The 14,895-nt window shown below is 39.4% G+C and overlaps 1 protein-coding gene across 2 annotated transcripts in view; it reads right to left on the bottom strand.

Annotated features, from left to right (window-relative positions):
* Positions 1–14,895, bottom strand: part of RNASEH2B (ribonuclease H2 subunit B) — a 61,156-nt gene that overhangs the window by 35,557 nt on the left and 10,704 nt on the right. For both annotated transcript variants that reach the window (XM_061133005.1, XM_061133004.1), the window contains exons 2-3: positions 2,796–2,867; positions 779–886 (exon numbers count right to left, since the gene is read on the bottom strand). In XM_061133005.1, the coding sequence (XP_060988988.1) occupies positions 779–886; positions 2,796–2,867 (180 nt within the window). The remainder of the gene's footprint in view (positions 1–778; positions 887–2,795; positions 2,868–14,895) is intronic.

Raw genomic sequence — 14,895 nt, 5'->3', positions numbered from 1 at the left:
TACATTTGGTATCCTGTCTCCTTCAGAGCCCACAATGACCCAAAACAAAGGAAAACTGAGAGAAACTGGGAGTTGAGTGTGTGTGTTGGGCGGTAGGGTGAAAGTGAGAGTCACTCAGTCTTGTCCGACTCTTCGTGACCCCACGGACTATACAGTCCATGGAATTCTCCAGGCCAGAATACTGAAGTGGGTAGCCTTTCCTTTCTCCAGGGATCTTCCCAAACCAGGGATCGAACCCAGGTCTCCTGCATTGCAGGCGGATTCTTTATCAGCTGAGCCACACGGGAAGCTCAGGGGATAGGGAGGGTGGGGGGGTTGCAATGGTAATTTATATGACAAAGCATTCAAAAATATCTTTGTTCTATTCTATTCTACCAGTATCCATTTGCGATGGAAATAAGATGTTAAAAAAACTTGAAGAATCTCAAAAGTGGCTAAAAGAAGAGCAAAGAGTTTCAGTCAACACAGCGTGTACTCCATAGTACAAAATTCATCTTACTTCTGACTCAGAGTGCGACAGTGTTTTAGGAGAAAAAAATCAGAGTTGTTATTAATAGCTAAAAATTTCCTGCCACCTAAGACACAAAGTTGTTGATCTAGACTTCTTCCAACCATCTTTCCTTTCTCCTTGATTAAACCCTGCTCTGATGCCAGCAACAAAAAAACAACTATGGACTAGACTCCAAACCAGGCAGACTGACTCAGACTTCCATGCGTGAAGGATGACAAAGTCAGTGTATGTGTTTAGTTAATGAAAATATATACACTAGTCACTTACCTGATTGAACTGATTCATTTATAAACCAAGAACGGTTTTTTTCCTTGAAAACTTTTATTTCAAACAGCTGTGGTAGACACATGTTGAACAAGTAAATGGCTCCTTCCCCTGTTAAGACAAATCTGCTTTTTATTTGTAAGTTTTCACACACACACACACACACACAGAAGACCAATAGTTCTGAGGAATGTTCCTAATATGAACATAAACATACATATACAGTCTATACAAAGTTACTCCAAGGAAAGCTTGTAGCTATTACACACAAATGCTTGCTTCCCAACTCTGTAATCCTCACTGAACTTAGACCAATAAATACAAAAGGGCAAATCATTTATCTTAACTGCTCCAAAGCCTCTCGTTGAGTCCTCCATCACTCCTAAGCCACCCAAACCCAGCCAGATGAACTGAGTTGGCCTGTGGGGGGGTTGCAGCCTCCCACACGGAGGGACGAGACGGGGTCCACACACCCTAGAGGGGAGGCCCCCCGGAGGAAGGCCAGGGCCCACGACAGCCGCACACTTTCAGCCGTGAGGAGTGAGGAGGGCCAGGCCCGACTAGATGCAAATCTCCCTTTCCTCAGATTCCCCAAGAAAAGGACCATTAGAAGGGGTGAGGACTGCACACATTTGCATGCATCCGAATGAATCCCTTCAATGCAGGATTTTCCTTCCAAACACAGCACAGTCAGGGCCCTGAATTCGAAACTATCTCAACTACATCTGGGCGTGTGCCCTTGGGGAAGGGCACCACCCCTTCTGTACCTGTTTCCACACCTGTAACGTGGGAGCAATACTGAACGGCCTCACCAGGGCTTTTTTAAGGATTAAAAAGAGAATATGGACAAGTAAAGCTCCTAGCACAGCACATTAGTCAAAGGTTAGCCTTTATCTTTCCATAGTCAGTAAAGTGTTGTCCATGGACATTCAGAATTTTTCAGGAAGCCTGGCTTTTATTTGTATTTTACCTTTGTTAAATGCTTTACTGGCTAAGACTTCTCTTGCAAAAACACTTCACACCTCATTTTACATTTATGCATACTAAGGAATTCCAGATAATACAGCTGACTGACTACATCCAATTTCGTTTTGAGGAAAAGGAAACTGGGATATCTGCCTCTCTTGCCACTTCTATTTACATGTCCTTCCAACAACAGCAACACGGCACCACCCGCTGAGGTCTCTTGCTTTCACTATTCAGTATGACAGTCCCCAAGAGGACGATCTCATCTGCTAAATATCAGACAGCTATTTAAAACCTTGTAAAATTAAGACTAACCTTATAAATCTTGTAAAATAAACTGATGGAAAAACAATTTCACAAAGATAAATAATGTCCTCAATATCAGTATATAATTAGTGTATTTTAATACTTTTTGCCTAAAAATGATAAGACAAAGGAAAATACACTGAGTGTAGAGTTAACATTATTCCTGATAAAATGTGTATTTCCTCAAAATACAATGCTTTTTAATGCCAAAAAAATCACCCCCTGACAGGAAAATATATATATACTACTTTTTGGTCTGAACAAAATAAGGGACGTACAGCTAAAAATGAAAGTATTCAAAACCTTGGCATGTCCAGTAAAAGCCTCCCCCTGCCTCTTTTTTAAACTCGGGTTATTTATTTTACTTTATAACATGAGTATAAATGGAATCTTATATTGGATAACTACTTAAAGAAAAGCTGGCTTTAAAAGGCCAAGGAAAACTCATCTGTTTTCAGAGAGAAATCAAACATTCTATGTTTTTTGTTTTGCCAGCATTTCTGATGAATAAACAGTTCTATGGATTAAAATTACGAAGAAGTTTTAAAAAATGTTTAGGTCAAGTGAATTATCTTAGAAGACTGGTTATGTCATTAGCTTGCTTTTGTCATCATGTAATATTGTTTTACCTTTAATGGCTAGACAGGAAGAAAAAATATGAGAAGACAAATAAATGTACATACTTTTCAGCCACAACGTTTTAAAATGTTCAAGTTATCAGAGGAGAACGGAGGAGAGGGGCACTTGCCTGAACATGGGTTAGCCAGTTTTACAAACACAAGCCCGCTTTTCGTCTTCTTTGAAGCATCCTTTAAATATTCTGGAAAGAAACACATTGTAAGATTAGAAGACAGCTGCTTTGTTGCTCACTTTGCTCTTTTCCCTTCTTCTCTTTATATGATTTTTCTTTCTAAAAATCTTAGCTCTGTTCTATTGCTTATAAACTGTGTGATCTTGTGCAAATTACCAGTTTCTCTGTGAAGTGCAGTGGAATCTAAGGTAGTTTTAATTTGTTTCTTGGAGAAGTGACGAGGAGCAGGACTCAGATGGCCGGCGAAAACCTTGGCTCAACCATCTGACAGCTCTGTCACCTCAGGCATGGCTCCTCAGGTCCTATCTCAGGGGCCACATTTATAAAATGATGATGATGGACACATACCTGCCTTGCAAAGCCTTAAATAAGCTAATTTGTTGAAAGTTCTTAACATATTCAGACAAACAGAAACCCATAATAAATGATAGCTTTTATTACTTTATTGTTACTATTACGAAATAGAACATTTAAAAGATAAATATTTCCTAGACATTTATGTTTTTTGCCCCTAATTATGATTACCTAACTCACGTTCTCTGCCCATTTTTTGAGTAGGACATTTATATTTCTTTTACTATCTTATTAGGAGTCTTTATACAGTAAGGATATAAACTCAGTTTTTAGTGACTTTTTTGGGGGGCAGGGGAAGGGGCTGCGTGGTGCGGCTTGCAGGATCTCTTCCTGACCAGGGATTTGACCCGGACCAGAGCAGCGAAAGCCTCCAATCCTAACCAGTAGGCCACCAGGGAGCTCCCTGTTTTTAATGATTATTTTGCCACTGAGGAGATAAAAAAATCTTTGTGTAATCTCATCAATATTCTCCTTCATGGTTACACCTTTTGTGTCATACTTAGAAAGTCCTTCTCTTCCTCAAGACTATCTGAATTGCCCTTATTTTCTTCTAACACTTTTAAATTATATTTAACCTATTTGGAATACATCCCCTATAAAATAAGAGGAGATATCCAATTTTAATTTTTGCAGTGAGTTGTCCGGTTGTTTCCACATCATCTACTGAGTGCGTACATGCTCAATTGCTTCCGTTGTGTCCGACTCTTTGGGACCCTCATGGACTGTAGCCCACCAGGGGTCCTCTTCCATGCGATTTTCCAGGCGAGAATGCCGGGGCGGGTTGCCATGCCCTCCTCCAAATCCACTCAATAACCTAAGCTAAATGTTTAAGATACATTTATAAGTCTGTTTGTGGACACTGTACTTTGACCCACAAGTCTGTGGCTGTGTTAGCATTAGGATTTCAATATCTTAATTACTGTAGCTTTAAAAGACATTTTAACATCTGCTGAGCTAAATCCTCTCATTGCTTTCTCTACAATATTTTAATGTCAAAGTTTAAATCACGTAGATTAAAACATAAAAACCATGATAATTTTATTTATAGCATCCTCACATATTTTCAGCGGTGTATTTAAATCCATTGAAAGAATTTCCCTCCAGAAGGAACCAAGGGACCCTGATTAACAAGGGAGCAATAACCTGCCAAAGAGTAAATCAGAGAGCTGTGAGGAGAGGGACTCGCGGTCACGTTGACTTTCTACAGCCCCTCTCTATTCCACTTCAGATCTTCATAAACTTAAACACAGCAAACATGTTTAGAAACTGGCTTACGCATAAATGGTCTAAGTACAACATTTTTCTCAATAGTGACATTAAATATACAAACAACAACAAAAAACTCCTAATTTTGAGATTTTCACTTGCAATCAAAAGGAATTAAAGAAACCCAATTTAACAACCAAAAACAAAAATGAAAAGGACAAAAATAGGCAAAACAACTATTTCCAATACACTGAGGGTGAGGCAATACAGGAGAGTGATCTCTGAGAGATGAGAAACAAATGCGGGGAGCCCTGTCGCCCCAGCTTACTGCCATGAGAGAGCTTCCAGGCCACGGTGCAGGATGTGAGCTCCCGGCTGAAGCCTGGCGGACTCCCTGAGCTGAAGAGACGGAGTGGGGAGTTCTCAGGACACCACGGCCCGAGTTCCCAAGTCAGGAGAGGAGCGGGCTACAAGCAGAGAAAACCCCGGAGACCTGCAAAGGGGACACAGCTCGAACATTCAACAGAGCATTGCTCGGGGCACGCACGGATCTGCCGAGGGCAGGAGAAAAACAGGCCGGGCAGATCAGAGGGAACAGCGCCCCAGGTCCACACGGGGCCCTGCCGTGGGCCTACTCCCAGGCAGACTAGAGAACCTTCCAGTTCAGAAGACACTGGGTACAGCGCTCCAAAGGGTCTTGCCTCAGTGGTAAGGGACCAACAGCCCTTGACGAAATGCTGCCAGTCCCACTGAACAAATTCTGAAAGCAGGACCTAAGAGAATCAACTGTTTCAAGTATCTCCACTACGTCCCAGAATGAAGCTCTAGGTTATTTATAGGAATACAAATACATTCTTCTGGAAAAAAGGTAAAATTCACAATGTCTGGTGTCTAATCAAGTATTACTAGGCATTCAAAGAAGCAAAAAATATGACCCACAATGTGAAAAAAAATAAAGAAATCAATTACTGAGAGAGGGTACTGATGTTAGATATAGATGTTAAAATGTAGAGATAAAAGAATTAAAAATAGTATTCCTCATGTACTAAAAAAGTACAGACATAGAAGATTTTTTTTGAGACCCAAGTTGAGATGAAAAATATACTAGATGCAATTAATGGCAGAAGAAAAGGTTAATGAACTTGAAGACACAGCAATAGAAACTATCTAAAATGAAAACACACACACACACACACTAAAGAACTAAAAATAAAATATTAGCAAACTGTGGGACAAGTTCAAGCATCCTAATAATATATATGTGATTGGAGCTCCTGAAAGAGAAGAGGGGAGAAACAGAAGAAACCTGGAGAAAGTACGGCAGAATATTTTTGAATTTGATGAAAACTATAAACCTAAACATTCAAGAAGTTCAATAAACCCAAAGCACAAGAAACGGGAACAAAACTATGCATCAGAATCAACAGTTCAAAACCAGTAATAAAGAAAACATCTTAAAAGCAGAGAGAAAACAATGACACTATGTACTGAAGCACAAGGTTCAAAATGAGCAAATTTCTTATTGGAAACACTGTAAGGCAGAAGATAATGGAGAAACAAGTCTTTAAAATACTAAGAGAACTCAAGATGAAACCACAGGAAATACCCTAGAAAAGTGGAGGTGGTCAATAGATTCTTTCAGACATACAAAGGCTGGAAAAAATAATCAACGGACCCACACAACAAGGAATGCTAAGGGAAGTTCTGCAAGAAGGAATAGGAAACCCCAGGAAAATATGAATCTAAACAAAGGAATGAGGAACACTGGTAATGGTGACTGCAGGGGTAAAAAACTTTTTTTATTATTTAAATCTCTTTAAAGATCACTGGCTAAACAAAAGTAACAATTTAGTGCAGCAGGGTTTATAATCTATGCATAAATTAAATAAATGACAATAATAGTATAAAGACCAGGAAGGGAGAAATAAAAACACACCATTGTATGTTTCTTGTACAATATGTTGGGTGGTGCTACATCACTTGAAGGTAGATGTAATCATTTAATATGTGGACAGTAAACCCAAGAGCGCCAGTAAAAATTATAAAACAAAAAAATGCTATCACTAAAAAGACAACAATGGAGATGAAACAGAATCATAAAAAGCACTGAATTCAAAAGAAGGCAGAAAGGGAGTTAAAGCAGTACAAAGAACAGATGAAACAAATGAAAACAAATAGCAAAATGACAGACTCAAATCTAACCACATCGATAATCACATTCAAGGTAAATGGAGTGAACATTCCATTGAAAAGGCAGAAATTGTCTGACTAGATAAACAAGTAAGATAAAATTATATGCTCCCTATAAGAAACACATTTTATATATAAAGACACATGTTGATTAAAAGGAAGAATGAGTGTGGTTATCATGCTAAACTAATTAAAGAAGAGATACAATGGCTCTGTTAATAACAGACAAAAGATATGGCCTGGGATAAAGAAGGCCATTTCATAATGATAGAAGGATCAGGAGGATACCCTAAATGTTTACAGTTACACACACAGAGAGCTTTAAGATACACAGAGCAAAAACTGATAGAACCGTTTGCCCTACCTCTAATCCTGGGCAACCGCTAATCCATTCTCCATCTCGAAAATGCTGTCATTTTGAGAATGCTATGTAAACGGAACCATACAGATTCAATTTTAGGAAATCTTTCCAGGCTTTCTTTTCTGCAGCTACAAAAACGTGAAGGACAAGGGTTAGCACTGCTAACGACGTTTCCAGGAGACCACAGCAGGTCCCGATCTTCTCTCCGTCCCCCTCCTGCCTGCTGTTTCTCACTTCCCCAGCGTCGCGTTTCTTCATTCTGTCTTAAGGCAGAGAAAAGGTGACCTCTCTTTTTTCAGCAAGACAGACTTTATTTTATTTTGGTATGACAGTAAATATTTCAACTTTAACTTGGCAGATTATTATTGATTCGTGTTTCTTTCTGTTTTTCAACTGAAAACTTTGCTTCTAGTGATGCCTGCCAGTTCTCCACCTTTCCCTCCCAGAGCCTAAAATAATCAAACTTTACAAATATCCCAAATCTAAAAAAGATATTTTTAATAACCATTCAAGGGAAGCAGTGTTTCTATCTTTCCCAGGAAGAGCAGTAAATCCAGAGGATTAGCAATAGTCTAACATGTCAGACTATAAGAACTCTGGAATTACTAAGTACAAATAAATACTGACATTAATGTGCTCTGCTGCAAATGCCAGAGTTCTCTGAAATATCCTTTAAGATATATTAGTGTAGATAATAGTGAAATGTCTATGTAATGGGGAAAAAAGTCATCTTTTCTCATACAGAGCCAACAAACCAACTTGTTATTGGACATAATCTTTCAGCCCAGAATTCCAAGTAAGATGCTATACTCTTTAACTAAAATACAGAATGCATTTCAAAATTCACCTCTCCTGCTCAATTTATTCATTTGTTAATTATTGGTTAGTAAAAACAGACCCAGGTCCTACCCATGGGGAGTGTTTGGATGTCCTATGGAAGAGACATATCTTGAATCAAATAATCACACAAATGTAGACTGCAAACCTAACAACTGCTGAGAAGAAGAAATACATGGACTATGAGATCTTATGACAGGATATAACACAGATAAGGAGGTCTGGGAAGGAAGGCTTCCTGTGTGTAGCACTGGTTGAGTCCTTTGCTCTGATGCCTAAGAGTTCAAAGGAAGTATATATTCGCTTTACCAGTCAGATATTCCGTTGGCTTCTAGGCCAAATCCAGTGTATAGGCAGGTTTTGTTTGATATACACATTTTAAAAAAAAATTTGAATTAGGTGCCAATATTTGGAAATCAGTTAATTTTACATCAGATATAGTCTGCCTAAATATGAAAAAAAAATTACTAGGCAAAGGTTTTACTTGTACTGTCAAAACACCTGGCAGCAACAAACGTTCTGTTAAACGGCAGCCACCACTGTCCAGCCCCCTTTAGTCCTCCAGGCATCTATACGCTCATCTCATGGCTGGATGCTTACCAAACGCCACGTCTGTGCTCACTGAACTGCACTATTCTCATTTTCTAGATTTTAGGTACCTAGAGCAAAGATCGGAGAAGGAAACGGCAACCCACTCCAGTGTTCTTGCCTGGAGAATCCCAGGGACGGGGGAGCCTGGTGGGCTGCCGTCTATGGGGTCACCCAGAGTCGGACACAACTGAAGCGACTTAGCAGCAGCAGCAGAGCAAAGATCAGATGCTGAATAAATAACCATTCAGTAATAAATACTATCCTCTTACTGAAACCAATTCTATTACCCATTTGACTATCCAAGGCACTGAGGATAGAGCCGTGAACAAAACAAACCCCTGTGCTCAGAGAAAAACAGCATCTAAGACACGTCTTCATCTTCCCGTCTGCTGCTTCTTCACCCCAGCCCCTCGATCCTCTGCCCTGGGTCTCATAATCCAGTCCTACAGGGCAGGGAGTAGGACTCAGGTCTGAGAGGCCCCGTGTCCAGAACTGCACTGTCAAACACAAATAAAATGCATCCCATAAACATGAGCCACAAATGCAATTAAAAATTCTCTAGGAGCCACATTAAAAATACGTAAAATAAATTTTCAGTGATATATTTAACCCAATGTATCTAAAATATCTTTATTTCAATACATAAAAAATATGAACTATGTTAGCTGTGGGGATTTTTTTATGGATGCCCTTTAACAAACCAAGAAAGTTTCCTATTTCTAATTTTTTGAGTGTTATATAATCATGAGTGTTTATAATCATGAAAAGAGTATTTCCTTGAATATTTTTCCTATGGCTACTGAGATGATTATGTGGTTTGGGGCCTTTTTTTTTTTCTGTAATAGCATATTACATTAAGTGATTTTGGTATGTTAACCAACCTTATATTCCTAGGACAAATCCTACTTGGTCATGACGTATAATCCTTTTTACACACTCCTGGATTTGATTTGTTACTTTTTGAGAATTTTTGCATCTATGTTCATAAGGGATGGTCTGTAGTTTCCTTATGATGTCCTTGTCTGGTTTTGGTATGAGGGTAATATTGGCCTCACAGAGTGAATTGAGAAGTAGTCTCTATCCGTTTTTGGAGAAAAGCTTGTAAAGAGTTGGTACTCATTTGTTCAGTGTTTAGGTTTTACCAGTGAAACACTCTGGGGCTGGGTTTTTTTTGATGGAGTGGTTTTAATTTACTAATCTAATCTCTTTACCTGCTCTGTGTGTGTGTGTAGTATCACTTCAGTCATGACCAACTTTTGGCGACCTTATGGACCACAGCCCACGAGGCTCCTCTGTCTGTGGGATTCTCCAGGCAAGAACACAGGAGTGGGCTGCCATGCCCTCCTCTGGCGGCTCTTCCCGACCCAGGGATTAGGTCCGCGTCTCTTTGCCAGGTCTGCACTGGAGGGTGGGTTCTCTACCATTAGCGCCACCTGGGAAGCCCGTTTACCTGCTGTGTGTTCAGCCGCGCAGTCGTGTCCGACTCTTTGTGACCCCATGTACTGTAGCCTGCCAGGCTTCTCTGTCTGTGGGATTCTCCAGGCAAGAACAGTGGAGTGGGTTGCCATTTCTTATTCCAGGGGATGTTCCCGACCCATGGATCGAGCCCACGTCACTTGCATCTTCTGCATTGGCCAGTGATCCTTTATCACTAGTGCTGCCTGGGAAGCCCTTTATCTGCTATAGGTCTGTTCAAATTGTCTATTTCTTCTTGAGTCCATTTTTGTAGTTTATGCTTTTCTAGGAATTTATCTACTTCATCTAAATTATCTACTTTGTTGGGTGTTCACAATATTCCCTTATGTTCTTTTTTTTTATTTCTATAAGATCAGTAATGTTGCACTGTCTTTCATTCCTGATTTTACTGATACACAGTAATTTTAATTTTCTTTTTCTTGGTCAGCCTAGCTAAAGATTTGCAAAATTTTGCCGGTCTTTTCAAAAGGGCCACTTTTGTTTTCATTGATTTTTTTTTTTTTTCTGTGTTGCTTTTCTCTAATCCTTATTTCTTCTCTATTGCTTGGGTGTCAGTTTGTTCTTCTTTTTCTAGTTTCTTGGGATGAAAGATTAGGTTACTGACTTGAGATCTTTCTTCTTTTTTACTATAGGCATGTACAGCTAAGTATTTTGCTCTGAACACTGCTTTACTTGCATTCCTATGTCACTGTGCTTCATTTCCTTTCATTTCAAGTACTTTCTAGTTTCCTTTGTAATTTCTCCCTTGATTCACTGATTATTTAGAAGCAGTGGTGTTGGAGAAGACTCTTGAGAGATCCTTGGACTGCAAGGAGATCCAACCAGTCCATCCTAAAGATCAGTCCTGGGTGTTCATTGGAAGGATTGATGCTGAAGCTGAAATTCCAATACTTTGGCCACCTCATGCGAAGAGCTGACTCGTTGGAAAAGACCCTGATGCTGGGAGGGATTGGGGGCAGGAGGAGAAAGGAATGACAGAGGATGAGATGGCTGGATGGCATCACCGACTCGATGGACATGAGTTTGGGTAAACTCCGGGAGTTGGTGATGGACAGGGAGGTCTGGCGTGCTGCGATTCATGGGGTCGCAAAGAGTCGGACACGACTGAGTGACTGAACTGAACTGAGACTTAAAATTTCCACATATTTGTGAATTCCCCAAATCTTCGTCTATTAATTGCCTTTGTCACTTCACTATCTTTAGAGAGCACATGTTGTACAATTTCAGTCCTTTGAAATTTATTGAGGTTTGTTTTATGGTCTCCGATATGGTCTGTTTCGGAGAATGTTGCTGAATGAGCATTCTATAGATGTCTCTTAGGTCTTACTGGTTTATAGAGCTGCCCAAGTCTTCTATTTCCTCAATGATCTTCCTCCTAGTTGTTTTGCCTATATTGAAATGGGTGATTGCAATCTCCCACTATTACTGTTCAAATTTCCCCTTCAATTCTGTCAGTTTTTGGTTCATGCATTTTGGGGCTCTGTCATTAGGTCATACATTTATAACTGTTATAGTTTCCTAATTATCATTGTAATGCATCCCTCTTTCTGTCCAATAACAACGCTTTAAAATCTATATCATCTGACATTAGTACAGCCGTTCAGCTCTCCGTTGGTTACCATTTACATGGTATATCTTTTTTATCCATTTACTTTCACCCTGTTTGTGTCTTTGACTCTCAAGTGTGTGACCTGTAGATAGCACACAGTTGGATCATGTTCCTCCCCTCTCCATTCCGTTAGTCTCCACCTTTTTAATAGGTGGTCTCCACCTATATTTAATAGTCTCCACCATGTTTAATACATTTACCACCCTCAAGAGTCTCTGCTGATGGGCAAGGACAGTTGAAGTGGCTATGCTAACAGCTTTTCAAAGCCTTTTATGGAGATTTTATTCTCATATCTTCCTTTTAAGTTTTTTGGTCAGGTTCTTATTTCCACAACGGCTACTGACCCCTCAAAAGGCCCTGAGGCCAGGGTTTTCCAGGAGATCAAGTTCTGAGCTCCACTTAGGTCAAATGATAACAATGAACAGGGCTCTTCCAGGGAGCTGGACAACAGGCCAAATAGGGACAATGTTTTGGGAATGGCCCTTTTTTTAGGTGCCCCACAAGCCCTGCCCACCCGGTGGTTGCAAGCCTGCTGCTTTTCAAGGTTGCTGCAGACCTGAGCAAAGAGAGATGGGAGCAGTTCAAGCTGCAATGCCACAAACCTTGCTCAGTGAGACTCAGCAGTTTTTCTTGAATAAACACTCCTCAGATTGTTGGAAGCCTTTGGCTAATTTCAAGAGTTCTGAAATAGCTGATTTTGGCCATCTCTGCCAATGTTTTCACTGCTTTTAAGGAGGGGTGGATCTACCACCATCAGATTGTGAAGGCTTGGTATGAAAAAACAACTCATATTGCGATAATGCTTAGTTGATAATTTTGTGTGTGTGCCTTAAGCACACAAAGTTACTTCTGACTATAAGCTAAAGGCTCTGTCAAAGATAGAGTTTAAAATTTTTCATTTAAATTAGGAAAATCCTGGGTCATCCCATGGGCTAGTCCCTCACCTATCAAGCTTGAAATCTCCGTTTTTTTCTTTAACTTTTGTGTCTACCTTCAGCACAGCTGAAAGACAGATAAATTAATTAAGGAAGAAAAAAATCTGCTTTTAGAATAGTCGGAAAGAATCAGAAAAGTAGTAGGAGTGAAAAGAAGGGTATTCCTCTATAAACTATTTTTAATTGACATCTATTTCTTTAATCATGTCAGCACAGAAAAAACACAAGGTCTTAAGTCAGACAGATCCATAATCCATTCCCAGCTCCTCTTCTTACTCAGCAGTGCAGCCTTGGGCAAGATATTCAATCTCTTGTACCTCACTTATTTCATTTACAAAATGGGCACAATAATTATTTTATAGGTTTTTGTTAGGCTTAACTAAACATGAAAGTGCCTAGAACATGCAATCAGCACTCAATTAAGAATCAGTTTCCTTGCTCTTAACTCTGTGGAAACATTAAGAGTGTGCTAGAAATATTCAGGTCAAAATATAAAAGTCAAGAAGCCAAGCACAGAACTGACCAAGAGGCTTAACAATGAGCTTTCCAAGAGGAGGCTAAATTAGTACCAGTACAGACATATCTTAGATATTGTGGGTTCAGTTCTAGACCACTGTAATAAAGTGAATATTGAAATTAAGTGAGTCACACAAATTTTTTGGTTTCCCAGTGCACATAGAAGTTATGTCTATTAAGTGCATAATAGCATTATGACTAAAAAAAGTATAATTTAAAAATATTTTATTGCTAAAAGAGCTATCGTTTGCTCTTTCAGTCATAATCTTTTTGCAATAGTAACATCAAAGATCACTGATCAACATTAACAAATACAACAATAATGAAAAAATTTGAAATACTCTAAGAATTACCAAATGTGACACAGAGACATGAACTGAACAAATGCTGTTGGAAAAATGGTGCCAACAGACTTACCCAAAGCAGAGCTGCCACAAACTGTTAATTAAAAAAAAAAAGTGCAAAGCACAGAAAGAAAGCGCAATAAAATTACACCTGTATATTCTTCGCTGCTGGCTCAGTGGTAAAGAATCTGCCTGCAAATGCAGGAGACACAGGAGATGCGGGTTCAATCCCTGGGTGGGGATGATCCCCTAGAGAAGGAAATGGCAACCCACTCCAGTATTCTTGCCTGGAGAATTCCACGGACGGAGGAGCCTGGCGGACTACAGTACACGGGGTCGCAAGAGAGTTGGACACAACTTAGCAACTAAACAACAAAAACATATTCTTTTTAAGAAACCAGAATGCAAAGCATTTTATGTGCAAAAACTAGGATAACATATATTAAATACCCAGCAGTTTCTGGCACATGCAATGTGCTTGATAAATGTTATTTGAATGTGTTGTTTGATTTTTAGAAAAATTCCTCAGTAAGAAATGATAAAAGAAGCTTTTTATACTTAATGAGCCAAACTTCAATTATATGGAATATTTACTCACGTGAAACACCTTCTAAAACTATGCTGAGTAAAATAAGACTTCACATTATATTTTTTAAAGAGTAAGCTTTACTCTTTTTTTGACTGTTTTCTCTTACATAAGAGATGACATAATAAGCCATGCTGGCTGAAACTGTTCTCACAAAAACAGAAAAACTTCAGACAAATCAGAAGCAGGTACTGAGTCTTTTGTGCCACTTCAGATTCAATAATATCTTAAACCTCTCCATTATCTCAAGCCCTGCCACTTGAGTTTCTTATGTCTAACCAATTCCATATAGTTTCTTTATGGTCTCTGCCTTCTCTGTAAAGATCCAATTTTATGTCTCACTGGTCACCATTAACTCAACCAGCAAACCTTCCATCTGTTTACCATCCAGATCTAAACACCTCAACAAAAATGGAACTCTGATTGCTACTTTCCTGACATGTGAACTTTAAAGAAAACATACAGTGACACAGAGACAACTGTGTACAGTGAATGTAAAATAACAAATCATAGCTCATTTGTATGCAGAATTCATACCAAACAACATCCTTTATATATATATACACACATAAACATGGGCTTTCCTGGCGGCTCAGCAGTAAAGAATCTGCCCGCAATGCAGGAGCTGCAGGAGATGCGGGTTCAATCCCTGGGTCGGGAAGATCCCCTGGAGGAGGGCATGGCAACCCACTCCAGTATTCTTGCCTGGAGAACTACAATCCATAGGGTCACAAAGACTCAGACACGACTGAAGTGACTAAGCACGCACATATACATATACATAATACCTCCATGAGGTAGGTACCATTTTAACTTCCAATTTTTTAGATGAAAAATTTGACTGAACTTAAGCAACCTGTCCAAGGTCACAGAGCGATTCAGCTATACAGAGATCCAATATTTAAATCAGGCAACAAAATTTTTAAACTACGATGCTTTAGAGAAACTCTTAATCTGAAGACCCATCCTTCTTAACACAGGAAAAGAGATGGCAGCTCTGAAGGACAATAATTATCTTGGTATAACTGCTCT

This window comes from Dama dama, chromosome 30 (assembly GCF_033118175.1).
Source record: "Dama dama isolate Ldn47 chromosome 30, ASM3311817v1, whole genome shotgun sequence".
Classification (NCBI taxonomy): Eukaryota; Metazoa; Chordata; class Mammalia; order Artiodactyla; family Cervidae; genus Dama; species Dama dama.
This window is presented reverse-complemented; position numbering and strand designations above follow the sequence as displayed.